The sequence below is a fragment of the Drosophila innubila genome (genome assembly GCF_004354385.1).
Source record: "Drosophila innubila isolate TH190305 chromosome 2L unlocalized genomic scaffold, UK_Dinn_1.0 4_B_2L, whole genome shotgun sequence".
Lineage (NCBI taxonomy): Eukaryota > Metazoa > Arthropoda > Insecta > Diptera > Drosophilidae > Drosophila > Drosophila innubila.
In genome coordinates this window covers 14,984,717-15,012,639 of record NW_022995372.1, presented here as the reverse complement: position 1 = coordinate 15,012,639, position 27,923 = coordinate 14,984,717, and the positions used below count along the sequence as shown (strand labels likewise).

The window sequence follows — 27,923 nt, the reverse complement described above, 5'->3', positions numbered from 1 at the left end:
GGCCAAATTCCTACTACAATTGGCCCGTGGCTGACCGCAGCACATAAAACAAAAATAGAAATAAACGTGCCAGCACATGTGCTTAATTATTTTTAAATATTTAATTGTTTGAATTCATTTGCTTAGATTTAAGCAAATATGTGAATGAAAGCGAAAGAGTTGAATTTTTAGCAATTGCTGCCGTGTGCTGGTTTCGTGTATGTGTATATGTGTGTGTTGCATTCTGTTCATAAAACATTGCGCCGCGTTGTTATTGTTGTTCTCTTTTATTGTTGTTATCGTGTTTAGTAATCTAGTGGCTGCCAACCGGCAATACGTTAAATTGATTATAAATAGCTATCAATTGCGTTTGATTATGTGACAGAGCTGAAGACTTCGAACTACAAAATACTATACATAAGTACGATAGATGACGTCGCGACGTCGGGGAACGCCCGTGTATCAGTGTCCATCAAGATACATACGTGTTTTCTTAATCCACTTTACGATACGCAAAGTGAACTTCATAAATATTTACGCGCTCAAATAAAAACAATTGATAAGCCAACGAATGCTGCACGTTTTGTTTGCTAAGCCAAAGGAAAGTGCGGAGTGGAAGTGTATTCACATTATTCTTGTAAAGCGAAAAGTTAATTGAAAACGTGGCAAGCTGAAGCTGAACAATAAGAAAACAAATCTAGCCCACGGCTGCATTTAAGAGAGCACATTAAAAGGATAACGGAAGCATTGGGAACTGGTTGATAGCTGCACAGCAGCAAAAGAAGATTTCATTAAAGTTTAGCTAAAATAAATAGAAAGAAGGAGAGAAAAAGACACACCTGCATACACTAAAGCTGCTCGCTCGCAGCCGTACGCTCTCTTCCATATTCTATATTTCTCACACTTACACAAACGCTCTCTTATACACTTGCATAGAAACGCTCTCTTATACACTTGCATAGATACGCTCTCTTACGCCATGACTGATAACGAGCGGCCGCTACGTGACTTCGACGAAGAGAGCGAAGAGACTGATTCAGAAACAGAATTGCTCATACGACACATTGGCAGCAGCGACGCTGCCATTGCCAATAGCAACAACAAAAGCAATAGCAAAAGCAACAACATTGGCCAAAGACGACGCAAAAGCTCAACTGGTTACAGTGGAATCGGCGGCATTGTTAGCCCCTCTGCTGGCAACAGCAACAGCGGTAGCAGCTTTCTGGGCAATTTATTCAGTCTTGGCTCAGCCGCCGGCCAGATACGTTATAGAAATGAGCGAAGTCGCGAGCGCGCCAAATACTCAAATAGCAACAACAGCGGCAGCGGCAGTGCATCGCGAGACATTACGTCGGACCATACAACTGTCGGCGGTAGTGCAACGAAACTGGCGCAACTAACACAAACGGGCGCCAGCGGCGTCGACAACTCTGCGCCACATGCACCACATGTGACCAGCACAGACATTGGCGCATCAAACGGTATTAGCGCTCATACGGTGATCGATCCCGAGAACGGCGCCTCCACAGTATTCTATCAGAACAACAGACGTCGCAGCAAAAGTCGCAGCATCAGCAATGTCTGTAAAATGTGTCTCTGCAGGTGCGTAAAATACGAGTAAAACCATAAAATCAGCAAATCGATCAACTTGTCACACGTTGCGTATACACAATATTACCCATATTTAACATCTGTGTGCTGTCAACAATTGCCATCCATTCAAAACTACTGTGTGCGTGTGTGTGTGTGTGTGTGTGTGTGTGTGTGTGTGTGTGTGTGTGTATTTTCAAAACAGCTGCTGTGCCATAATTGTATTTAATTGTGTTTTTTTTTTGCGTCTGGTTCAGTGATCGATATAACGTTTTTTAATATATCAATACATAACTATCCTAAATGTATATACAGTCGACTGTACTGATTATATATAGACAGTTGCTTGCTGCGCCAAATAAATCAAAATGTATACACCTTTCACTGATCTTTACTTCATAAAAAGTCTTTAGTTGTTCAATTCTTTTGATCTTGTATAAAAAACGGTTTCCTCTTTTTTGATTAGACTTCCGGCTTGCATCATGCTTATATTGAGCTACAGTTAGTTATTACCTCAATACTGACTGAATGGTCTCATCTTGAAACCTTTCTTGGCAGCAAGTTCTGCTCCAGCGACTTTTATTTGTTAAAGTGCTGTTGTTGTTGTTGTTGGGCCTGTTGTTTTATGACGTTGTCATAGGGCAACAACAAATGGTTGAAATTCAAACTACGAAATGAAGACATTTCGAAATGCTCAAGTAAAAAAGTAAAACAACAAAAATCCAAAGAAAATTGCAAAGGCAAACAAAATTGTTGATGAAACGTTTCTAAGAAAATTTGTGTATTCGTGTTTTGAAATGTAAGTAAAATTCTACAAACACATTATGTGGCACATATTATTTCAAAATAAGTATATATATGCATACATACGTATGTATTTATACATATATAAAGATATATTTTTAATTTGCTTAATTAGAAGAAAGACAAGAAAAAGCAAATGGAAAAAGAGCGCACAGAAACTGCCGCCGGCAAAATAAATAAAGAAATAAAAGAAATGAAAGTGCCTGACTCTGGGATACTCAGTACCTATGATTAATTACATATGTTTGACAACATTAAAATTACAATATTTTTTTTTTTTTTATCAAAAAAAGTTTATATCGTTTAAAATTATGTTTATTGTATAACTTGTTCTAATAACCATAGACAAGAATGAATATATATGAGACGTTCAGTCAAACTGAACTAACCTCTGCCCAATATTCACGTGAATGGATTTTAATGATTCGTCGCAAGAGAAATTGTGTCAATTTTTCATTTGGTCAAAACATTTTCTTGACAACTCTTTTTAACATTATAGAAAATTGATTCCTGGAAAATTTATATATTTTTATTACGATCGTTGATCAATTTTTAAATTTTTAATTGAAATTAATAAATACAAAATAATGAGATTTATTATGTTTAAGCATTGTTAAAAACAATTCAAAATTTGGTATTATAAATTTGTTTTCCTTTGACAAAACAATTACTAGATATGTGTGTTTGTGTGATGTAACGTTTAGCTACTCATAAAACATTAAAGATTCGATAATACTTCTACTAAAACAACACTTTTTCCAATGGTTACACAGGGTATACAAATTCAGCAATTTGCGACGAAATCGAAATCGATAAACGTGATCCACAAAGTACTCAAAATGAACCGAACTGAATCCGTCAGTAGCTCTGTTTGTGGACATCGTGTATGTTCTGTCGTCCATTCCAGCTAAGTCGAGGGAAAATTTTCTACTAAAACTGAAACTGAACCTATAAATAGTGAAATATCCGATCGGAGCAGTGACAAGGCACTGCGACTGTCACATTTCTCACGCCAAAACATTTTCGTAAGACTCTAATTGTTATGGGCTCACAATACAAAGCAGGGAGGTATCGTTGAGTGAGGGGTGAGGTTCTTTTTAAGAATTTGCATATGTAATCGATTTTTGGCCTGCAACACCTTCAACAAAACTAACTAGCGATGAGAGCGTGTCACGAAAGCAAAATTAAATCAATGATGGCAATAAATCTTAAACAAAAAAATTTACTACCTTAATAACAAAATATTGTTTCTATAATTGTTGTATATATTTAGATATGTATTGTTTGGGTGTCGTGTCACGAGCACAATCACTTCACGCACCCAACTCTACACTAACCTACACAAACCAGTTTTGCTTAGATACTTGCTTTATTCAAGGTTTTCTCAAATACAACAAACGAGTTCCGCAGCAAAAGTCGCATCCAGTATAGGTTTTAGTTTTATTTTTTTTTTTTGTGTTTTTCCCCCCAATTTTTTGTTCTTTTTATGTCGAAAATTGAAAGTTATGTGCCCTCGTCGCTTATCAGAAGGAGGTCACACTGCCCAGTAGTCAGTCTTTGGAGTAAAAAAGAACGCAACGATTTGCGTTGAGTAATTCCTACACTACAAGTATAATCGCAGCCGTAAGACAGTACTCTAGCAATCTCGGAACTGAAGACAAGCGTGCGAATAACAATCAGGTCATTGTTTGTTGTTGAGCACGGGAAAAAAATATTTTATGAAATTATAATCACCATAGATTTCTCAATTGTATAGGATTTCTAAAATTTTAGTTATATACATTGGTATAAGTTTAATTGAGTTCTTATCAGGAAATTTCGCTAGCAGCCCTTGGGTTGTCGTAGTATTAATGTAATTGAATTTTTATCTGTCATGTGGTTATCAAATGAATTATATAAAAGCTCTTTCAGTTGCATTTCAGCGTACCATAATTAGTTTCACATCACTTACTTAGTTTCTATGGTAGGTGGAGTAGATAGGAGTTTCTGTTCCAGATAGTTACATATAATATATAAACCTTGTACAAATATATAAAATACATAATTCTAAAATTGTCTTTTTATTTAAAAAAATCTGTTTTATAGCTAAAAAAAAAGTGCACCATTTTTATTAGAATTTGCATTCTCTACCAATTTAAAATTTCTTTCTTTAGTAACCTTAAAAATTCTTACGTTAATCTCTTAATTTCTCATTGACAATCTCCACATTACCAATTGTTACATAATCTCTTTAATAAAATTTGGCATATCTAACGCAAGTCATTATATTACATTTATTAATGTTTTACAAATATAAGAAATTTTATTAAATTTGTACTTTTCATAAGTTTTTTTTCTTTAAAAACTGACAAAAAAAACTGGCACTGAGTGTTTATCACTTAACATTGCCATTATTAAATTTTAGGTTTTAGTTTCATTTTTCTTTCGACACTTGTTTCTTTGAAGGTCTTATTGCTGTACCTAACCCAAATACCCAACTGAGTTAGGCCTTTGTTTTCCATGCTCACCTGCAATTTGCAGCAACGCTTTACCTGTTATATGAAGCTCAAATAATTTGGCTAGCGATTAGAATTACGATGTGGCTCCAAATGTAGGAAGGTGTAAGCAAACACTTGATGTGGAACCAACGTGATGTTTAACGAGCTCTACTCCTCTTGTATGGAACTTTCCTAATTGCAAGCATTACGCGAAATTGTTTCCGTTAACTTGAACGAATGTGCCGATAAGGTTTAAAAATTTGAAATAACCTTGAACGAGTTGGAGTTATGGACATGTGTTTTCAAAAGTTGGTTGTGTAAACTTTCAAATTCTCTTTCGGGCATATGCTCCTAATCCTCATCAAGCCCAATGTAAAATAACAAGATCGATTGTTGATGTTCGAACAACCAACATCTTGTTGAGATTTAATTAAACTATAAATTTATTGCATTAAAAACAATTTATTTCTATATTAAATAAAAAAAAGACGTATAATTTTGTAAAATGAATTTATTGATTGTATAATATTGATTAATAATATTGTTGAAATTTGATGGCATCATTCTTTTCAGACTATGAAAATATGTCCGAAATGGAAATCTTTCTGAATATAAATAGAGTTTGAATATAAAAAGAGTCGAATATTCTTTGAATATGTATTCTTAACTTGCTTTTCTTTTGCTCCGCCTGTTCTTATCTTTGCTTATATTTAGTGCAACACTGACCGTATAATTCTAAGTTGGTTTTCCATGGCATAGAATTTCTACGTCTTGAGTAGAAAGACTATAAATAATGCAGACAATGGTTGAGTGAAAAGTAAGAATAGTCGAAAACACACTTGCTCATAAACACCGCAAAAGTGTCGAAAGACAGTAGAATTTTCTCTTGGTTTATTTCTTAGAAGAGTCGCGTCAAAGGAATTAATTTGAGAGCAGACAATGAGCCATTGACTGACTGATGGACTGACTGACTGCTTGAGTGAGGAGCATAAATTATGCGCCACTTACCACCTGTCGGTAACCGCTAACCGGGGGCAACTTGCTGAGGGTGTGTGGGAAGGTTGGAGAGATGTACTCGTTCCAACTAAAATTCAATTTCTGTGTCAAGCAGCGGGCTTGTCGTCATTGCTCTGGACAGACCCACAAATCGTCGCTTGACTGATTTCTGTGAAAAATGGAAAAGTGGACCGATGATTCCGACAGCTCTATGAACTGTATGCTATAAATATATTCTAGGTATATAGTCTAGGGGAAGCTGAGTGTTCAGTTGCTTTTGCCTCTGCTTATTAACCCACATTGTTGGCTGTGGGTGAAACAATGTGCCGTTTACTTAACCAACTCTTTGCCAAGTTGTGGTCACAGCCACAATACACAAATAATAACATTAGGCGTTGCCATTGACGGGCCCTGGAAATGGATCTGGAACATCGGGCTGGGGGATTGGTGAACTGCTTGTTTACTCTTTGGTATGGGGGCTGTTTTGCATGCTACATAACGGCCAATGTTGTGGCCAAAAGCAAAAGCAAAAAGTGGCAAAAAACAACAAAGGTAAATGGCTTGGGAAAAAGTCTCTTACCAGTTGGTATTTGCCACATTGAATACGCCACGTTTGTGTCACCAACTGCATTCATTATTGTACTCCATAGATACAAGTAAAATGGATACATAAACACTTTATGTGGGTGCAGAATATATATAAACGCTCTTAATGGGAATTTGACTTTTACTACCTATAATTAGACTAAACCTTTACCAATAATTTTAAGAGTTCTTGACAGAACGTTGATAATAACAAATATGTTATGGTTTAAGCTTTTTAGAGATGAGTATCTATGTGTATTTAAAGACCATTCTTAAAAGCACATTCAAATGAATGTAAAGTTATGGGTATAAACTTGTAAATAAAAAAAAAAAGTAACAGTTCTTAGCTCAATAAAATTCGTAAGTCAAATATGTTTTGTCTTTACTGTTGATGATTTTTAGAGATGAGTATTTATATTTTAAGAAAAGTTTTAACAAAACATTTGACTTTTACAGACCTCAATTATAATTATTTGTTAAGAAATTTAACAGTTCTTAACTTAACATCTTAAGCTTAACATGATCAGTAACAATAAATATATTTTGGCTAACTGTATTAGCTTAAAGATACTGTACAGTTGAATAATGAATGATGGTTTAACATTATTTTTTAGAGTTTGGCGTTTAAGATTCCAGACTTGTTCTAAAACAAAAGCTTAAAAGATCCGGTTTATAATAAAAAGCGAATGTTGAGCAGTCGCATATTCAGCAACTTTCTATACGTTGGATCAACATTTACAAAAGCGACTGTCTTGTTATACTCCTATAATTCGAAATATATTTATTTAGGTATATTTCAGCAAAGTTTCCAAGATTAATCTATATCTCAATTCAAATAATATATAAGTAATTGGAAGTGATTACGCAGAGCTGAAACTGAGCTCCAAACTGGAAGAAAACATCAGCTAAAAATGATTAAGGGTCAGTAATAATGCTGAAATCATCTTTCGCATTCGCTATACTTAACGAGTGTAACGAGAACAGCAATTACAGGTGTATTATTATTTAACAAGAGGGGAATGATAATCAATGTTTGTCATCCAACAACAACGCTTTCAACTGTTGTCAGTTTTGAAACTTTTCACAATTTTGCATATACAAATTGTAATTCTGTGAAATGATATAATAATTTTTATAGCAAATGCATTTTGAATGCAATTCGAATGCTGAAATTAGGTGCAAAGCTAAAGAAAACAATTAATAAAACGAATTAAAATTGTTTACATTTTCGACATGGCTAAGCAATTATGAGGCATCGCAAAAACAAAGTTATTGGCACGAGCTTTGGAAATTGAACGGTGACAAACTGGCGGTAAAACCTTTTGAAGTGCAATTTGCCTTGACGTGAAACGACGGTAAAGTCTGTGACTCAAAACCGGGCTAAATGAGATTGAGATTCCATATGCTTGTATTTTTCAACTGACAACTGACCCTTTGTGTGAGACTGTGAGGGTCTGGCCAAGATCTTTGTCTTTTGCCATTTCTTTATTTTCGAGAATTTTAACTAAAATTAAGCAAGTTGATGTCATTGAACCTTTTCTGTTTATTGCTCATTCTTTACAATAATTGTTGTTGTTGTTGTTCTTGCTGTTGCTATTGTTATTCTTGTGGTGGCTCTTCATTTGAATGGCTTTGTCTGTTGGCAACTTTTTCTTATGAGATCATAACACGAAAACGCAGTGAGAACGCTTAGGAGACAATATTGACAAAACTTTTTTAAGGCACACTCTATTCCAATGAATAACGTACGGACAGACACACGCTTACACGCCCAACGCCCGCAACATCAACGGCAAACGAAATGCCCATAAAGGCAAAAAAAAACCAAACAAAAAACAAGTTTACACAGAGAGCCACAACAAATAGCAATAAAATTATGGCAGTCGGTGGTGGTTGCCAAAGCTCCAGCACTGATGATATTGCTGATCTAAGCAGTGACTGACAAACGCAACGAATACCCGACGAAGCTTATTTAATTAACACCGCAGTGCGAACGCAGTGAACTGCGCTGTCAGCAGCCTATTTACATTTAAAAAAGTTTCCATAACGCTCGCAATTTGAAATGCAGTAAGTGCGCGCGGAAATATTATTTCATAGTGCTGCCAGACTATTGTGCTGAACGATTGTTTAGCTAGCTACACTCTTCTCACACACGTCATGCGCTTAAGTAACTAGTGCGTTCTCTGTCGCACTTGCACACGCCGTCATTGTTATTGATTTCTCTTGGCAAGCAAACAGGGTTGTTATACAAATGCCAGACAACGCAGTTTAGACACGGAATTTTCATTTGATTTGTGATTTTTCTGCATAAGAATTTTTGAGTGTGTTTAATAATTTTAAATGCAATTTGATTTAATTAATCTGGCATGTAATTGCAAGTGAAGCGTGTACCATGCACAATGTCTACAACTGTGTGAAAACAACTCAACAACAACAAAAACAAACATCGAGACAGCTGCTGTCAGAACAAAGCTAAAAGGGCAGCGCAATTTAATTCTAGCGAAATAAAGCTTTGAAATTGTGTTAAGTGGAGAAGCTGCTTCAATATGGATGACGGCACTTCACAAAGTTCGGCCGCAGCGCCCATGACCAGAGAGAACATCCCATTGCTAACTCGCCAGCGCAATCGCTGGTATTCATTCAGGTGAATCATCGCAACATCTTTGAACCCCGTTCTGTTAAACAAACGGAAAAGCTGGTTTATCAGCATTTTTCGCTTTAAATAAAGTTTCACCACCCCAGCACCCACCACTCCAGTTTTATTGTCAGCAAATGAGACGATTGCAGTAAATCGCAGCTATTCTTACTCCCCTCACACACACACACACACACACACACACACACACATGCACATGCAAATATAAATACAAATACAGATGTTATTGAGTGTATGTGTGTCTGTTGGTGTATCAGTTCTCGCTTATTCAATTTTTAATATTGATTTTTTTATGACAAGGTCATTTCCGTTGGCATTGCTTTCAGTTAAAATAATTTAAAGCTGATAACAAATGCACTACTTACTAGTTGGAGTCTTTACTTATAATGTGTACACTTATTTATGAGTGCCAATAAACCCTATACTGATGGGTAGCAGGGTATTTTGATTTCATATAATTGCAATAAGAATTTTTAAAACAAAAAATTATATGTTTACAAACAATAACATTTGTTTTCGACTAAAAAAAATTAGTAGGGTATCTAGTAGTGTAACCCTTTTGAAGAGATCACCAGATAGTTGGCCTGCAGTGAGTTGCTTGTACTTAACTGTTTATTCTAAATCTCGTGAGAACTTGATTTGAAAACTCGACTTGGATTTCTCTGAAGCAGCTGCCTCAAACTGCTTTTACAGATGCTCTACCAAACGATCTATATCAGCAATTATATATTTCAATTTCTTTGGTCTTACAGCTGCTGGAGGAAATGGTTTAGGCCACGTGAGCTGCGAGCCCGCACCGTCATCTTGGGCAGACCCAACACTGAGAAGTTTCCGCCGAATGAGATCCGTAACCAGAAGTACAATTTCATCACGTTCCTGCCGTTGGTGCTTTTCGAGCAGTTTCGCTTCTTTCTCAATCTTTACTTTCTACTGATGGCGCTCTCCCAGTTCATACCGGATATACGCATTGGATATCCGTACACCTATTGGGGTCCACTCGGCTTTGTGCTGATGGTAACCATCTGTCGGGAGGCTGTGGATGATCTGCGTCGCCATCAACGAGATCATGAAGTCAACTCCCAGAAATATAAACGTCTCTCGGCATCGCATGGCAACGGGTATGAGATGGTTCCCAGCTCGAAGCTCAAAGTGGGCGACGTCATCGTTGTGGAGAAGAACGAACGAGTTCCGGCAGATCTAATTCTACTCCGCACCAGTGATCGCAGTGGTTCCGTCTTTGTGCGCACCGATCAACTCGACGGCGAGACAGATTGGAAGCCACGTCTAGCGGTTCCATATACCCAGAAACTCAGCCGGGATGCGGATCTGTACAACATCGATGCCAGCTTCTATGTGGAGAAGCCACAGAACGATATACACAGCTTCATCGCCACCTTCTGCATGACGGATGGCAGCGAGGACACCGGACTCAGTGTGGAGAACACTCTCTGGGCCAACACGGTGGTTGCCGCCGGCACCGCCACTGGCATTGTCATCTACACGGGCTGCGAGACGCGCAGCGTGATGAACAACTCACAGCCACGTTCGAAGGTGGGACTACTGGACACGGAGATAAACGGATTAACGAAGGTACTTCAACGTAAAACCAGTCGAATAAGCAATTTTAATACAAACTCTTATATTTCAGGTGCTTTTCTGTGCCGTACTTGGACTCTCGCTTGTCATGATGATGCTGAAGGGTTTCGGAGGTCCCTGGTACCGCTACATGTTCCGATTTGTGCTCTTGTTCTCCTACATTATACCGATCAGCTTGCGCGTGAATCTCGACATGGGTAAAGCCTTCTACTCGTGGCAAATGCAAAACGATGACAACATCAAGGGAACCGTGGTGCGATCGACAACGATTCCCGAGGAGTTGGGTCGCATCTCGTATGTGTTGACTGACAAGACGGGCACGCTAACCCAAAATGAAATGGTCTTCAAGAAGATCCATCTGGGCATCGTCTCACACGACGCGGATACGTTCCATCACATTGGACAGATGATACAAAAGTTATCGGGCAGTATATTGCAACAGCAACAGCAGCAGGGCAGCCTCTCGAGCTCCAGCAGTGCTGGGGAGAACATCAAACCAATTATGTTTGCCGGCAATCGCATGCGTCGTCCAGAGGGATGGCGGGAGTGGGAGGCAGTACGTGCTCTGGCCTTGTGCCACAATGTGACGCCGGTGAGTGACGACGAGGACAATCGCTCAGTGTCCACCGCTTCCACGGTGACTGGTGGCAATAATTCACCTACGAAATCTGTGATAAATATCGAGGCTCCCGGCAGCACTGACACGGAGCATCAGTATCAGGCCGCCTCTCCCGATGAGATTGCATTGGTCAAGTGGACCGAGCAGGTTGGCCTGACTCTAATTGCTCGAGATCTGAACACCATGACGCTGCAGGTGAAGACGGCCAGTGATGAGAGTGAGTAGCCTTAAATGCAATTAATGAAATCTTTACTAATCTTTCAATTTATCAATCATTTACAGATGACATACTGATGCACTATCAAATCCTTCAGCTGTTCCCCTTTACAAGCGAGAGTAAGCGTATGGGCATTATTGTGCGTGAGAGCAAGACGGGCCAGATTACGTTCTATCTGAAGGGTGCCGATGTGGTCATGTCCACCATTGTGCAATACAATGACTGGCTAAGCGAGGAGTCGGGTAACATGGCACGTGAGGGTCTCCGCACTCTTGTCGTCGCCAAGAAGGTGCTCACCGAGGAACAGTACAACGACTTTGAGACACGTTACAATGCGGCTCGTCTTAGCATTTCGGATCGTGTGGCCAAGGTGGCCGCCGTCACAGAGTCGCTGGAACGCGAAATGGAGCTGTTGTGTCTGACCGGCGTAGAGGATCGCCTGCAGGAGAATGTGCGTCCCACGCTGGAGCTGTTGCGTAATGCCGGTGTACGTGTCTGGATGTTGACAGGCGATAAGCTGGAGACGGCTTGCTGCATTGCCAAGTCCTCGCAGCTGATTGGACGCAATCAGGGATTGTATGTGCTGCGCTCGGTTAAGACGCGCACGGAGGCGCATCAGGAGCTGAATCACTTTCGGCGCAAACAGGGTCACGCTCTGGTCATATCCGGCGAGTCGCTGGAGGTTTGTCTACAGTATTATCGACTGGAGTTCTTGGAGCTGGCCACTGCCTCCCCCGCAGTCGTTTGTTGCCGCTGCTCACCGACTCAAAAGGCCCAAGTGGTGGCTCTCATCCAAAAGCACACACGCAAACGCACTTGTGCTGTCGGCGATGGCGGCAATGATGTAAGCATGATTCAGCAGGCGGACGCTGGCGTGGGCATCGAGGGACGCGAGGGACGTCAAGCATCGCTGGCAGGAGACTTTAGCATTCCCCAGTTCTCGCACATTGCCAAGCTGCTGTTGATCCACGGTCGTCGCAGCTACAAACGCTCTGCAGCCCTGTCCCAGTTTGTTATACATCGTGGCTTAATAATTACCACATTGCAAGCTGTCTTCTCGGCTGTCTTTTATCTAAGCTCGGTGGCACTCTATCAGGGATTCTTGATGGTCGGATATTCCACGCTGTACACAATGTTCCCGGTGTTTTCTCTTGTGTTGGATCAGGACATTACCTCGGAGACAGCTGTCACGTATCCGGAGTTATATAAAGATTTGTCAAAGGGGCGTAGTCTCAGCTATAAAACATTCTTCATTTGGGTGTTGATCAGCATCTATCAAGGAGGCGTCATTATGTACGGTGCACTCATACTCTTTGTGGACGAGTTTATACACATTGTGGCTATCAGTTTCTCAGCTCTAATTATGACAGAGCTCATCATGGTGGCGTTGACAGTGCGCACCTGGCACAGGTAAATAAAAAACCTCATTTACTTTGTGGGCTTAACTAAATATCTCAAATATATTACAGGCTAATGGTCTTGGCTGAGCTATTCAGCTTGGCGCTTTATCTAATCTCGCTGGCTGTGCTGCATGAGTATTTCGGTAAGTAATATCTTGTTATTCCTCCATTTGAGGTATCTAATATCTATGATACTTATTTCAGACTGGGAATTTATCTGGTCGTACGACTTCCTCTGGAAGGTATCGCTTATCACAGTCGTCTCCTGTTTGCCCCTGTATATAATCAAGTTCTTGCGCAAAAAATGCTCTCCTCCATCCTATTTGAAGCTCTCTTAAACATGGATCTGTCTGGCCGAGCATGCCACAAATTTTCGTTCATTGAATTAAATATTTTTTTTTTCCATAAATTATTCTGACCATCCTTTTGTACAATTTAGTGAAAACTTCGTTTATTGTTTTTGTCCAAGTTCTGCCAACCATATAAAACCCCATGCGTGATATAAAGTGTAATTTCTTATACTTTGCAGTCCTTTCTCTATATGTTTTTAATTGTATAATTTGTTGAACTACGCAAAAGTGAAATGAATGGAAATGATAGTGATTGTACACATTTAAATGATGATTAATGTTTAAGTCGCAGTAAACCAAATTATGTTACTAATTATTTAATGATAAAAGTAAAATTAAACTTAATGTATCTATGACTAAAACCGAAATCAATTATAAATGTATGAAAACGACAAATAGATTTTGTATTAAGTATTAGAAATCACAACACATCAATAAATACATATATGATAACTAAAAACCAAATAAATATTTATATCAATTCTTTCATGGTGAACTTATCTAATGTCTGAAAGTTTTACCCAAATTAAGCAATATCATAACAAATTTTATTAATATCGTTTACAATCTTTATTCACCACCATTTTGTTTGTTGTTTGGTTGCGTTAATACTAATTCACAATGCTTTGCTTTCAAATACGTAATAATAGTTAATTATACTTCCCATTATGAAAGTATTTATGCGTTTTTATGGGTTTGATTTTGTTGTATTTTGGTAATAATACATGTATTTCTCCATTGGCTAAGCTTATCTTAAAATGCTTCACATTCACAATTTCAACAATTTTCAATTTCTTTATCTTGAATATGTAGTTGTTGTAGTTAGTGTTGTTCTTGTTACTGTTCTTGTTTTTAATAAAAACCTTGATTTAAATATGCTTTGTAAATTTGCCGTTCAGTTTTGTTGTAGTTGCTAATGCAATTCTGATTTTAAACACAATTTCGAATCATTTGCATAAAGTTATTATATTTTGATTTTTTTTTTGTTTTATAAGGTTTATTCATTTTGCTTAAATGCGCAGAAATACTTTAAAAGTAAACAATTGTTTTAAGATCTAATTTATTCCATTTTATTTTTTTTTTAATTTCACAATTAATTATTTTTATTGAAATTTATATCATTATTTTCAACGCATGCATTTTAATTGTGGCCTTTTACAATGTTTTTTTTTTGTGTGCAATTGTTTAATAAGTTTTTGATTTGATTTATCTATAGGTTTGTCACTAATCGCGAATACTTTTTGAGCAATTGATGGGATCTACTAATAAGTAGTACATGTGAGAGCGTATGTGTTATGAGCCAACTCTTGCTAACTGAATTGAAACATTTAGTACCATCTTAAGTAATCTGTAGTAAAAAGTTTCCGTCCAACAGTTCTAGTATCTTAAAGCTTTGCCGTTTCTTGTTTGTTGCTTCAACACTTGAGTAGAAATACAAATACAGATTCACATCTCGAGACTCGTCTATATGTTTATTTGTATGTAGTTGACCATCCAAGTATGTATGTGTGTACGTACCGTAAGTATACATATATAGTAGATACATGTATGCATTTACTTTGACAGTTCTTCTAATTTACTAAAAATCTACAAAATATAATATATAATTTCTTTTCTCTTTTTTTATTATTTAATATATGTTTGCATATATTCATTATGATTGTATTTAATTATATTTATGATGATTTCTATCGTTTGGTTTTTGATGAGGTCAACTTTGATTTGGTTTTTAGAATATGCAATTTTGTGTTTTTGTTTTGAAGACAACTTTAATTGTTCGTTATTTCAAATTGTTTTTTTTTTTTTGTCATTTCTTATTAATTTTTGATATGTGCTTACTGTTTTATTTTGTGACTAATTCTTGTTTATATGTTACACAATCCAAATTGTTATTATTTATTTTTTATATGTTAATAATTTTGTTTTATTTGGTTATCCTTTAAATTTTTGTTTAATAATATTCAGTCTATATAAACATACATTTATACATTTATGCTAAAGGCTCCAACAAAAACACAAAAATATGAAGCATTTTTTTCAGTTCTGCTAAAACCCTAACCAAAACTGGTTAAAATGTGCCATAAAAACGAGAACAAATTCGGAAACACCAAAACATACACACATATGCTATTTTTTATATATATTAAAAATATGGTTACAAATTAAAGACTAACAAATGTGTATTCCCGGCAAGCCGATGATTTGATACCCTTACAGATCTTCAAAGAAACTCTCGGTTTTTTTTTTCAGAAACTGAAACAGATTAAAGTTAAAATCCATATTTTGATTTGATTTTGTAGATAGTTCTGCTTTCCATTTTCGCTTAAATTTCAACAAAACTGTATTTAGCATATTTCTTGGAGTAGTTTACTTATTTTAAATGCTCTACTTGCTCTTCTGAATTTAGTTTGAGAAGCGAATTGAAATTCCTATTCAGCTCTTTGGTATAGAATCATAATCAAATGACTCGTTTTTATTAATCATACAATTTATTCTGTATAATTGATTTTCAAGTTAAATGTGAAATGGATCTAAAACAGTGTCTTCTATGTCTGACAAGAATGATCTATTTAATATCAGTTTTAATAACTTTAACGGATTAATCGATAGATGAATCTTTATAAGCCCTAGAATATCAGAAAACTCTATTTCACTATATTACGCTCTGCAAAGGGTATAAAAAGGAAATTCTCAGTGGAGAAACGATTTAAAACACTGTAGATATACGTTATATATTTAATATTAGCATGTGCTATGTGTGTGTGAGTGTGCCTGTTTATTATAATTGTTACTTTTATGTAAATCTATCGAAAATTAAGTGTAATTTGTATTTACTCGGACATACAATGTACACACATTCTGTATGTACTTCTATTTTTCCTTTTTCTGTGTGTGGGAATATTGAGCATACTATTATTATTATGATTTATGTCTGTTGATGCTGTTGTATTTGGTTTTCGTATTCCATTTACTGCATATGTGTATGTATGTAGTTAAATATTGTTTTGTATTTATTTATTTGTTAACACATTCCTCTTGACGAGTTATATTCATTGCATTTGATTTTGTTTTTAATATTGGGTTTTGTTCAAGTTTTCTATTACAACATTTCATAGAGTATTTTCATTTCTTTAGTGTGTTTATTAATGATCTTTATTCTTTGATTTCTTTGTTTAACATTTGCGTGTGTATATATGTATTTGTATATAATATATTTGTATATATAGAACGTATATGTGAAGACCAACTATTTACATACACATAAGTATTTAAATTACATATAAGTTGCTAAACGTTCAAGGTAAGTATATATATACTTATATAGCATATTGTATATGTAGTCTGTTGTCCAGTTGTCTAGTTGTCCAGGTCATTGAATTGTGGTATAAGGTATGCGATTCACAAATCTTTAGAGCCCTCAATTAAACATTAACAATATTATACAATTATTTTTTGTGGGTTCTGAGCAAAAGTATTGTTCATAACATTATTTTTAATACTGTTTCAATAGTTTTAACATTATACACACATACACAGAAGTATGTATGTAAATAATGAATTTTTAAATATTTGCTTTAGATATTTATTAAGTGTCGTGCGCATAATATTCAATTCATATTTTATATTATTTCTTTGGTTTTAATGCCGGTTTTGCATTTCAAGAAAATAATCATTTTATTGTTAACTAATTCATAATTTATTGTTTGCTTATATTTTTTTTGTTTTGCTTTGTTTAAACCTTCATTAATTCACTAAACTCTAAAGAATGCCAAGCATTTCTTAAAAATAACATTTATTTATTATTTTTTTGCGCCACAAAGTACTGCCGATTAAGTTTAATAAGCACTGTGCACAGTGTCCTGAGTGCAAACAACTTGCAACTAAAATATATTTAATTGCAAACAATGCTGCAGTAGGTATTTTTTGCACGCGCTTTTTTTACACCTGCACCGATATATATAATTTAGTGTATAAATTAAACATAAATATCAAATGAATGTGAATAACATATTGAATACTTGTTAGTCAGTGAGTGAATGTACAGAGTGTGCCACACTTTCAGGCAGTATGTGTTTCTTTTTTTTTTTTATGGGTTATGTCTTAAAAAAATAGAAGTAATTAATCAATTAATGGACGCTGACTGTGCTTATAACGATTTCTACATTTTTGCTGAACACAATTGCTGTTAATTAAATTAAATGTTGGTGTCTGTAAGGGTGTGCGTGATGGAAACGGAGGAATAATTAGTTTAGTTGTAACATATAAATGTTCAACTTAGTCCATTGGAAAACATTTGAAACTGCTTAAAATCGATGAGTCTGCCTAAACTCTATTCAGGATGCGACAACTACACATACATAACTATTGCAAAGTTATTACATATTATATGCATTGCTGTTGTTGACGCACAAAACGAATTACTACTGTAGTTGTAGCTGGCAAAAGCGGCTACACATACAAAAAACTGGCGAAGCTTTTACAAAATTACGAAACTACTTTACATTTACGAATACTGAATACTGAATATCGAATACTGAATATCGAATACTGAATATCGAATACTGTATACCAAATACCGAATATATACTGAATATATACCAAATATCAGGCAATATTAAGCGCAGATGGTAATGTTTCGTTTTTCATTTGGGAAAATCAACGTGCTAAAATTGCCAATCTTAAACTAACCACTGTGCGCATGCGACTCGGCCGCCGCTAGATGGCGCTGCTCCTCGTTGACGGCCAGACGCGCCGCCTCGCATTGCGCACAGTGCTTCTCCAGAAACTTCATGGACAAGTGGAACGTATACCGGTGCCGGGTACAACGCCTTTACATCTTATACTCGACAATCTTGTTGGGATTTAGGAACTGCTCCCGCTGAGCAGCATCCAAATGGGCAACAGTACGTGTCAGTGCCGATCCCGATCCCGAGCCCGAACCGGAGCCGGAACTCTTATGCTTGCTGGAACCATCAACTCCACTGCCTACTCCTCCTCCTCCTCCTCCTCCTCCTCCACTTGTACGTCCCGAATCTGTGCCGATCGGTTGATATACACCCTCTGCACTGACCACTCCCACATTGACGCCAGCAACCACGGGCTGCTGCAGATAACCGGAATATTGTGGTGGCATCTGATAGCTGGCTGGCGGCTGCTGTGAAATGGGGCGTGGCTGCTCCGTATACGCAATCGGATACTGCTGCTGATGCGCATAGTCCTGGCTGCTGCCACCGCCGCCAACCACAGCAGCGGCACCACCGATACTAGCACCACCTCCACCCATGCGCGATCCCGAATCATCATTGAGTCCCTCGCCCATTTCGCCATCCCGATTGTGACGTCCACGGATGCAGAGTTTGGTGAACAGCCAGACGCGTCCACGGTAAAGCAGATAGCAGCAAAAGTGCACAAAGAACGTAAAGATGATGGCACAGGCCGTCACAATGATGGCTTTGCCCGGCTTGGTCCAGTCCATCATCGGATAGATGGCAGTATTGTTTTTCCTAACAAAACATTGCAAAAGGATTCACATAATTCGATCAAGGATTATATCTTCTATTCAACTCACCTGTCTGTGCCGCCGGCCAAGAAATAAATGCCCGTGAATATGGCATAGGCGAGGCCAATGCCTGTGGTAAAGTAGGCGTGGCTCATCTTTATCGGATGCCCCACAATCGCCAGATCGATGAGCATTATAACCGAATTCAGCACATGGACCATGATGTTCAGCGTGTCGATCCTGTGGTATGCTGTAGAAAACAGATATATAAAATGAATATGAGGTGAGAACAACACAAAGGGCCAGAGAGAGGGGGACATCGAGTTAATATCATTATTCTGCAATAAAAATATTTAATTTATCGAATTTATTTTAGACGTCAGAAGAAAGAGAAAAAGGGGGTGAACACGAGAAGAAGAAAAAAAGTGTGGGAGATTGACAATAAGCAAAGACTGAAAGAGGTGTCAGCTAAAGAAAGGTTTAAAGGGAATTGAGTCAAATTATTTTATAATTAAGGTATTTTATTGACTGTCGCATAGAGAATGTGAGAGAAGAGACAAAAAAAGAGGAAATGAGATAGAAAAAGAGAGAGGAAACCGAGAAAAAAAGAAAGGATCAACGAATAATAATATTTACTGCACATTGTAGAGTTTATTGTCGCAATATCACAGGAGTCTTTAGATTAATATCAGATTATCGATTTAAGAAATTCTTAATTTATTAGACAACTTTATTTATTTTTCGGTACAAATTTGTATTATTATTACGATAGTTTCCAGTAACTTGCAAACATCAGACTTGTGAATTGAGGATCCCTAGGATCTGGTAGACTAGATTAATTTGTACATGAACGATTTAATTTGGATACTGTGACAACGATTGCTATGTGCTGTAGAATGAGGCTACATCGATGATCATTTTTGTGTTGGAAGCGGAGAATATGTCGGTCGCCATGATCATGTCATTGATGCCGGTGAGGAATGTATAGCAGGTGAGGAAATCGATCAGCAGAAGCACAGAACAGAGGGGAATGTCCAAAAAGGGCAGTATTGTCTGTTGATGGCCATGAATAACTTGAGCCTGGAAGAGCATTATCGGGCACATGAAGACCCACAAAGTGGCATCTATGGTATAGATAAGGATATTACATTCCGCACAACAACGGTACATGAAGAGCAGACAGAAGAAGACCACAACGCAGACAATGAAAGACGTCAGAGCAATGTAGAGCATGGGAGGACATTGCGGCGGTAGCCAGAGTCCGATCAGGAGATAGAAACAAATCAATGCCATGACTTCCAAGACCCAAACATAATCTTCGCCATCCTGGGCGGGTAATAGACAGGCATTTCCCAGGGCCAGCAACAATGCAATCGTGCAGCAAAATATCCAGTTAGCCGGAAACTTGCGACGTAGACGAAGCATATTCACATAAACATTGAACAGGATAAGGCCAAGGCTAATGAGGGAGATGGCCACAATGCAGCTGATATTCCTCGGTTCATCCCGCAGCTCGCCAAGAAACAGAAGTAACAAAATTGACACAAGTATGAAAACGAGGGCAGCTCCAAACACTTGCAGATAGAAGCTGTATTTGTGGAGCGCCACCAGGCCATTCAAAATATCGCTCATCAAATTTCGAATTTTGACTATATCTGTGCTGAGAGTTTTTAAAAGAACACATGATTTAATTATTTAGATTAATACAGGTAAAATCATGAAATCATTAGGGACTCTCTGATTTCAGAAACCAAACAATTTTCATAACACAATATTTTTATTTATTTCCAAAGAACACAGACAAATAACTAAGAATAACATGTAGAGAGACTAATATAAGGATCATTTAAATTTTAGCATAAATGAGAGAATGTAGAAATTTTCTTACGATAACTGACAAGATGCATATATAAAATATAAAACAATATGCATATAGTACAATAAATATGTGAATTAAGACAATTTTAAATGAATAGTATGAAAAAACTGAACGATTTTTGATACAATAATTTCTTTCTTTTGATTTAGCTTTTCCTATTTTTTTTCACTTAATCAAAAGTTATTAATTAATTTATTTTATAATTTTTGGATTCTATTTCCTTTTTTTATCTACCGATGTTTTTCCCCGCCAATTTTATATATTCTTCGTATTTTATGTTAAAAGCAGGGAATAACACCGTAACCGGTATCGAAACTGTTATCCGAAACTAACCGTTTCATTTTTAGTATCAGAACTAAAACCGTAACCAAAATAAATTCTCTTACAAGAACCGAAGGCCATTCAAAATATCGCTCATCAAATTTCGAATTTTGACTATATCTGTGCTGATAGTTTTTGAAAAGAACACATGATTTAATTATTTAGATTAATACAGGTAAAATCATGGAACCATTAGGGGCTCTCTGACTTCAAAAGCCAAACAATTTTCATAGCACATTAATTTTATATATTTTCAAAGAGCACAGATAAATAACTGAGCTACTAAAATAAGGATCATTAAAATGTTAGCAAAAAAGGAGAGAATTTTAATAATTTTTACCGATTACTGACAATACATTATGGGAACTAAGATAATTCTAAATAAAAGTTTGATAAAATTGAATGCTTTCAGTACAATTTTTTCTTCTTTTTGATTTAGCTTTTCCTAATTTTTTTTCCCCACTTAATCAAAGGTTTATTATTATTTTTTTTCAAATAAATTTTGGTACCTTAATTTTTTTTACCTCCTTAATATTTCCTGTTTCTTATCTTCCGATTTTTTTTTTCCGCCAATTCTATAAATTCTTCGTATTTTTTGTTAAAAGCCTTATTATTCACACAGCAATAGACAGAAAAGAGAGAAAAAAGATTCTGTGGATCAAATAAGTCCTTAGGACTCAGAGGTCTTACTTACAAACAAACTTAACCCATTAGAATTCATAGTAGATAATTATGGGATATCAGAAGAATTGAAAATCAACGTTGTAATTATAAAAATATCATTATTAAGATAGTTAAATGTTAAATGAATAATTGATAATTTAGAAAAGTAGGCTACTTTAGATGTTAGTTTTATTTGGCCTTAAAAAAAGTTTATGACGTCACCCATATAATTGAGTTATGACATGTCAGTGTTTGTCATTTAGTCGGGTAGAAAAATAAACAAAATGGGAAGCTTGAATTGTATTTGACAATCAACATGTTTAGCCATATGAGATCTATGTCAGCTCCAGAACTCTACGTACGCTCCACGGATGTGAAAACCACCACGAATCCAACTGGGAATGACACCAACTATTCGTTTAGCTCTGGAGTTGGTTCAAGCACTGATCTTCGCAACCAGGACAGACTACAGCCAGAGCAATCTCAGGAAAATGCCAAATGTAAGTTTTTGATACATCGACCATCTCGGATTGCCTTTCTGTCGTATGTCTACGTGCTGCTCGGGTGTCAAGTGTTTCTATCGACGCTACAATTCTTGTGCTCCACTTATCGCTGGCGTCCTCTGCTCAATGGAGCCGAGAGGAGTCTCTATGTGCTGTTGTTGCTGTTGACCTGGTTGAATTTGTCACTGGCATTTTTTGGATTTCGACGGTTGCAGTTTAGTTATCCCTTTAACTGGATCATCTTTGTGTGCATGTTCGAGAGTCTCACTTTATTAATGGTGTGCCTCTGCATACGTGAATTGGATCTCGCCTGGTACTACATACTTATTGCAGTGACTGTACTTTTACTCTACACACCATTAGGTCTCTGGATTCCCCCCAAGTTGACGGCCAACATTTGGATATTAATACTTTTAGCTGTGTCTGTGCTGATTACCACAATGTTGTCCCTGGCAAGTGGACTCTCCATGCACATCTATGTGCCCCTGACTGCCTGTATTATCTTCTTTGGTCCTTGGACTACCTACAATGCCTTTAGATTGCACACGTTGGCACAGGACAGATACTCCAGATATAGATACTTGGAGTTGGCGGCTAAAATGTATATAACTTATGGCTGCACTGTCGGTGGTCTGGTGTTGGTCAGTCGGATTGCCAATGAATCCATTGAGTCCGAGAATTGCAAAAGTCTTGTGTTTTGCCATAAGAAATCCTTGAGCATCACATATGCACCGTCATCCAATTGAATATGTGTCGAATCGATACATGTTTCCCCACAAACGAAACACAACAACAACAACAAGTATTTTATATTCTTCTTATGTTTTGGTCATTTTACTTACACGGATTGTGCACCAGCAGCCAATAGCACATGGTTACAATGAAGGCATAGACTGTTGCACAGGTGTAGAGCACCCAATAGAGATGATGCAATCGACTCTTCTTCGCCTGCCTCACAATCTCAAAGTCCTCGCGCTCCACCATCATCCCTTGGGTAACAATCCATGCGGCCAGCCAGGCCTGCACTGTACAAAAGAGTAGGCCCCAGTGGGTCAAGTATATCCACCACTTGGCATAGTGGTGCTCATGATGATCCTCAGTCCGGCCAATGTCCAGCAGCGAGCATACCAATGCCGCCAGGCACGTTATGGCCGTTATCCAGCGATAGAACAGATACACAATTCGCACCTGAGTATTGCGTTGCCACTGAAATTGGTTAAAAATGTTTACAATAATTCCAAGCAATGGGATTTCCAAAAACAATTTATGGTTATGCTTATATATCTTTTATATCTATAAATTAAATTAATTGTCGATTTTTTCATTTATTCATATATCTTATTTAAAAATTCAAAAAATTTTTATTCCATACATACTTTAGAGTCTAAAAGTAAAGTTGTGAAGGTAATGTTTTTAAACAAATTTTTTACTCTGTATACAAAACTATTACGTTATTATTAGCAATCTTCGGAATAAGCCTGTTTTTATGCTATCATGTGAATTAATACAGTATTTCGGAAAATAAGTTTTTCTGCTTCTATCTGGAGAAGTGATAACTTCAATCTATATACAAAAATTATAAAAATTTTTATAAAATATGTCTTTTCTATCAATCGTATATTTTCAACACTTTTCTATTGTTTCATATATATTGTTACAATATTACTTAAAATCGGACCAATATATCATATATTTTAACTGTCATACGATCATACGATCGGTCAAAAATGATCTTTTATTTGAAATTGGGTTTGCTTATGTAGATCCAGAGATTTTAATGGTTAACATATCAAACGACTCACAAATTATATAGTTATGTAATCAAAGAAAAAGCAAAAAAAATTATAAATTTATTTTTCAAGTTTTTCTACAATTTTAAATCGAAACATCATAAAAATGTCGAAAAATTTTTATTGTTTCTATTTTTTCAGTCTATATGTCTTAATGTTTGAGATTTAAGAATGGTAAGAAATTATTTATCTATCTAAACTAAACATAATAAAAGTAAAGAAGCTTTTTAGATTGGTAAAAAGTGAATAATTGCTTAAAGTACAGAGAGTGTGACAGTCGATTTTCCCATTTAAATTCCTATAGCATGTTGAAGGGTTCTCAGCTCACCTGACAGAGATAGAAGTTGTGCCGATGTACGTGATCCGGCGTGAACTCCGGAAAGCAACTGTTCCACAATTTGCTAACCATCATTCTCTGATTGCCCAGGCAGCTGGTCGTGTTGTTGGCGAATTGATTGAATCCCTCGCAGCTGTCGTGCGAAGGGTATTGATAGGACTGATAGGCCTGTTGCTGTTGCGATTGATGTCCTGGCAGATGGAGGTGTTGCTGTTGCTGGTGTTGGTTGTGATATTGTTGCTGCTGCTGCTGCTGGTGTTGATGATGATGATGATGTTGCTGATGTTGATGCTGATGCTGATGCTGTTGTTGATGCTGATGCTGTTGTTGGTAGTGATGATAGCGATGTTGTTCCGATTCGCGATGCGACGGATTACCGCTGCCCGTTTCACTGCTTCCACCGCCTCCTGCGCTGCCTCCACCTCCTCCCGATGTTCCGCCGCCTCCTCCGCCCGTTGCTGTTCCTGTTCCAGCTGCTGCTGCTCCTGCTCCTGCTCCGGCTGCTCCGCCGTGCTCCGTTTGATATTCGTGTTGCGGCGGCGTTTTGTGGCTGTGTCTGCTACCGCTGCCGCCGCCGCCGCTGCTGCTGCCGCCGCTGTAAGGGCGTAGAAAATCGGGCAGATCAAGATCAAGTATATGCGCCAGTTGCGCCTCCTCGTCGTCGTCGTCGTCAAACTCCGGATGATGGTTGCTATTGTATTGCAAAAAGCGCACGTCCTCGAGACTCTCACAGTCCGTGGATAACAATGCCGCTGGCAAGCACTCCTCAAGCAGATCGTCCTCGTCTTCAGTGGTGCTGGCAATGCCCGGCAGATAGCCGTAGTTGTCGTACGCGTCGTATCGCCGGCGTGGCGTGGCCTTGTAGCAATAGCCGCCAGCTTGTAGCTCCTCTTCCGCTGCTGCCGCCGCTGCTGCTGCTGCTGCCGCTGCCGCTGTTGCTGTTGCTGCTGCTGCTGCTGCTGACGACGCTGTGAACTCCCGAAACGCCTCCGCTGCTGCTGTTGCTGCTGTTGTTGTTACGGCTGTGGTTGCTGTTGCTGCGGTTGTTCGACTTTTACTGGCGCTGCTGCTGAAATAGTAGTCGGTGGCTACACTGGGCGCTGGTGGCGGTGGTGGCAACACTGGTGCCGGCAGAGCTGGCAGATATCCAGGGGAACTACCTGTGATTGATAGTTACGATTAAAAATAATAAATATAAATTAACAAAATTTTTTAAAAAATTTTATTTTATTTAAGCAAATTTTAATTTGTAATTGAAATTTATGTTTAATAATTACATTTGATTGATATGCAACAGACCCACGAAATCCAATTAAAAACAAAATTGTGTTGTCCCGTGGAAGTACAGTTTGCAAAGTGACAAAGTGATCCTTTCTTGTATATTTAATAATAAATAAATATACTAATAAATAATGTATCAAACCAAAGAAAAAAAACACAAAAAAATGAAGTACTTATACAAATTAATCACAAAAAATAATTACTTTAGTATTTTTTTTAATTTAAATATGTGCACTCCATTTTTATTATATTTTTAGATTGACGCATAAAATGTTTGGCATTTTTCATAGTGTTTGATATTTTAGTTTTTATAGAACTTCTGGTACTTTTGACATTTTCTGATAAATTTGTGAGCGCACTCAATATTTATATTATTTATTCTTATTATTATTTATAAAATATTTTTTTATAAAAAAAATTGAATTTTAAATATTTTTTTCATTTTTTTTTTTGTATTTTGTTAATAATAATGATAAAAAAAATTCAAAGCTGAAAATATAAGATGATTCTGCTAACAGAATACCCCAACCAAAATGATATATCTGGTATTTTTTCATTCAATAGTTAATTTTATGTATATTTTTGATTTTCTAAAGTTGTTAACTCCTATATAGAATGCTTGGTACCTGTCGATGCTGTTAGCAACGGAGTTGGTGAGGCATCAAAATTAATCAACGCTGCTGCTGGATAACCGCCTCCGCTATATCCTAGGCGATATGGATAAGGAGCACCCCCGCTGCTGCTGCTGCCAATGTAAATGTGCGCCGAGGTGGAGGGCAAATGATACCAGCTGTTTAAATTGCTGCTGCCCAGTCCGAAACCCAGGCCCAAACCCAGGCCGAGACCCAGCCCGCTGCCGCTGCTGCTGCCGCGACTAAAGTAATAACTATACTGTTGCTGTTGTTGTTGCTGCTGCTGCAGCTGTTGATGCTGCTGCTGTTGCTGCTGGTGCTGTTGCTGGTGCTGTTGCTGCAGTGGCAGATAGTCGTAGTGATTGCCGCTGGGTAGCCAACGATGACGTCGCTCGTAATATTGCCGTTGATGGTAGAGAAATTGCTGTTGCTGTTGGGCTAACTGCTGTTGTTGCTGTTGCTGCTGCAACTCACGCTCGAGCCGTTGCAGCAGCAGTTGTTGCTGCAGTTGTTGGATCTGCAATTGCTGCTGCTGTTGGGCGAGCAATTGCTGCTGCACTTGCTGCTGTTGCTGGCGCTGCAGCTGCAGCTGTTGTTGCGTCTGATGTGTCTGCTGTTGCGCTAGTTGCTGCTGTTGTTGTTGTTGCTGTTGGCCACTAATTGGCTCCGGTCTAAAGTATAACTGCGCGTAATCCAATGTGAAGGCGTTGCTATTTACTTTGCCTCACGCCTACCACTTAACAAGTGTTGTTGCGGTTACGGCTGCTAATGTTGCTGCCGGTTGCTGGTTGTCGGTTGTCGGTTGCCGTTGTGGTTGCGTTTGCGGTTGCTGTTGCACTTACAGTTGTTGCTGTCGTTGTTCCTGAAATTAGAGCAAGTGAAAAATGCGCTTGGAGTTGAGTACTTCTCACATGTCGCGACATCTTAAGACACTAATTAGACACGTATTAAGTATACGCCTTGTGGTTCTCAATAGATACTTGTGCTGATGTTGCTGTTGCAGTTGCTGCTGTCCTGAGTAAAGATTCGTCAAGTGAATTTTTTCTGACTAAAATATACAACATTTATCTCCCAGGCACTAATTAAATTTATCCCTTGAAGCGTTTCAATGAAATCACAAGCAAAGCCTTTGACTTCTATGAAAGCAGCTGCAACAAAAGAGGAAAAGTTACTTAACGTCAGGCATTTTTATAGACATCACTTCCAATTAGACTGAATAAGCTAAGACGCAATAAACTTGAACAATATGTTAACATAAGAAGTACTTCATAACCCACTTACGTTCTTTTCTAACTTATACTTGTAGTATCTTTACCATTTTCTACTTTTAATTCTTGTTTATACATATACGTATACATGTATACTAAATAAGGTTTTTAGAAACTCTTGCATCACTTTAAACACATTACAATCGAAATTGACGAATTGCGAAATTTATTAAACCATTGTATTAATGGTTTTTGAGTATTTAAATATTAAAAATCAAAACTCTAATTTCAGTTGCTATAAAGTTAAAAAAGTTTGAAAAATGATCCGCAGAATAGAACTTATTCAATCTGTAATTCATAATAATTAAACAGCAAATATCAAATCTCATTTAATTGTAATATTTGAATAAAACAATTTTTTCTATTTAATATATAAGAACGTGAATTAATTGTGATGCTAACAGTAAGTATGCATTAATAAATATCAATAATTTGCAGGAGACTGTGACCCTCATTTTAAGCCACTTTATATAATAACTA

At 37.3% G+C, this 27,923-nt stretch overlaps 4 protein-coding genes across 5 annotated transcripts; 2 read left to right on the top strand and 2 right to left on the bottom strand.

The window, feature by feature from the left end:
* The first annotated feature begins 12 nt into the window (after positions 1-12).
* On the top strand, positions 13-13,734 carry LOC117779654 (probable phospholipid-transporting ATPase IIB). 2 transcript variants are annotated; one of them, XM_034615918.1, is made up of 6 exons: positions 13-1,581; positions 9,840-10,677; positions 10,736-11,519; positions 11,585-12,929; positions 12,989-13,062; positions 13,124-13,734. In XM_034615918.1, the coding sequence occupies exons 1-6, from the start codon at positions 959-961 to the stop codon at positions 13,255-13,257; spliced, it is 3,798 nt and encodes a 1,265-aa protein (XP_034471809.1). In that variant the 5' UTR covers positions 13-958; the 3' UTR covers positions 13,258-13,734. The 2 variants fall into 2 exon arrangements, with proteins under 2 accessions (XP_034471809.1, XP_034471810.1); XM_034615919.1 differs by lacking the exon at positions 13-1,581 and adding an exon at positions 8,645-9,075 and having other exon boundaries at positions 13,124-13,257.
* Positions 13,735-17,914: 4,180 nt separating this feature from the next.
* On the bottom strand, positions 17,915-26,866 carry LOC117779853 (the record flags this gene model as incomplete). The annotated part of the gene is made up of 7 exons (XM_034616175.1): positions 17,915-18,773; positions 18,839-19,019; positions 22,978-23,341; positions 24,254-24,514; positions 24,575-25,221; positions 25,315-25,422; positions 26,170-26,866. Coding segments are annotated over 7 exons (2,931 nt in total), but the record flags the coding sequence as incomplete, so codon positions are not given.
* Positions 19,479-20,416, bottom strand: LOC117781963. Its single transcript, XM_034618854.1, has one exon. The coding sequence runs from the start codon at positions 20,399-20,401 to the stop codon at positions 19,652-19,654; it is 750 nt and encodes a 249-aa protein (XP_034474745.1). The 5' UTR covers positions 20,402-20,416; the 3' UTR covers positions 19,479-19,651.
* On the top strand, positions 21,903-23,463 carry LOC117781962. The gene is made up of 2 exons (XM_034618853.1): positions 21,903-22,937; positions 22,997-23,463. The coding sequence occupies exon 1, from the start codon at positions 21,949-21,951 to the stop codon at positions 22,879-22,881; it is 933 nt and encodes a 310-aa protein (XP_034474744.1). The 5' UTR covers positions 21,903-21,948; the 3' UTR covers positions 22,882-22,937; positions 22,997-23,463.
* Positions 26,867-27,923: the final 1,057 nt, after the last annotated feature.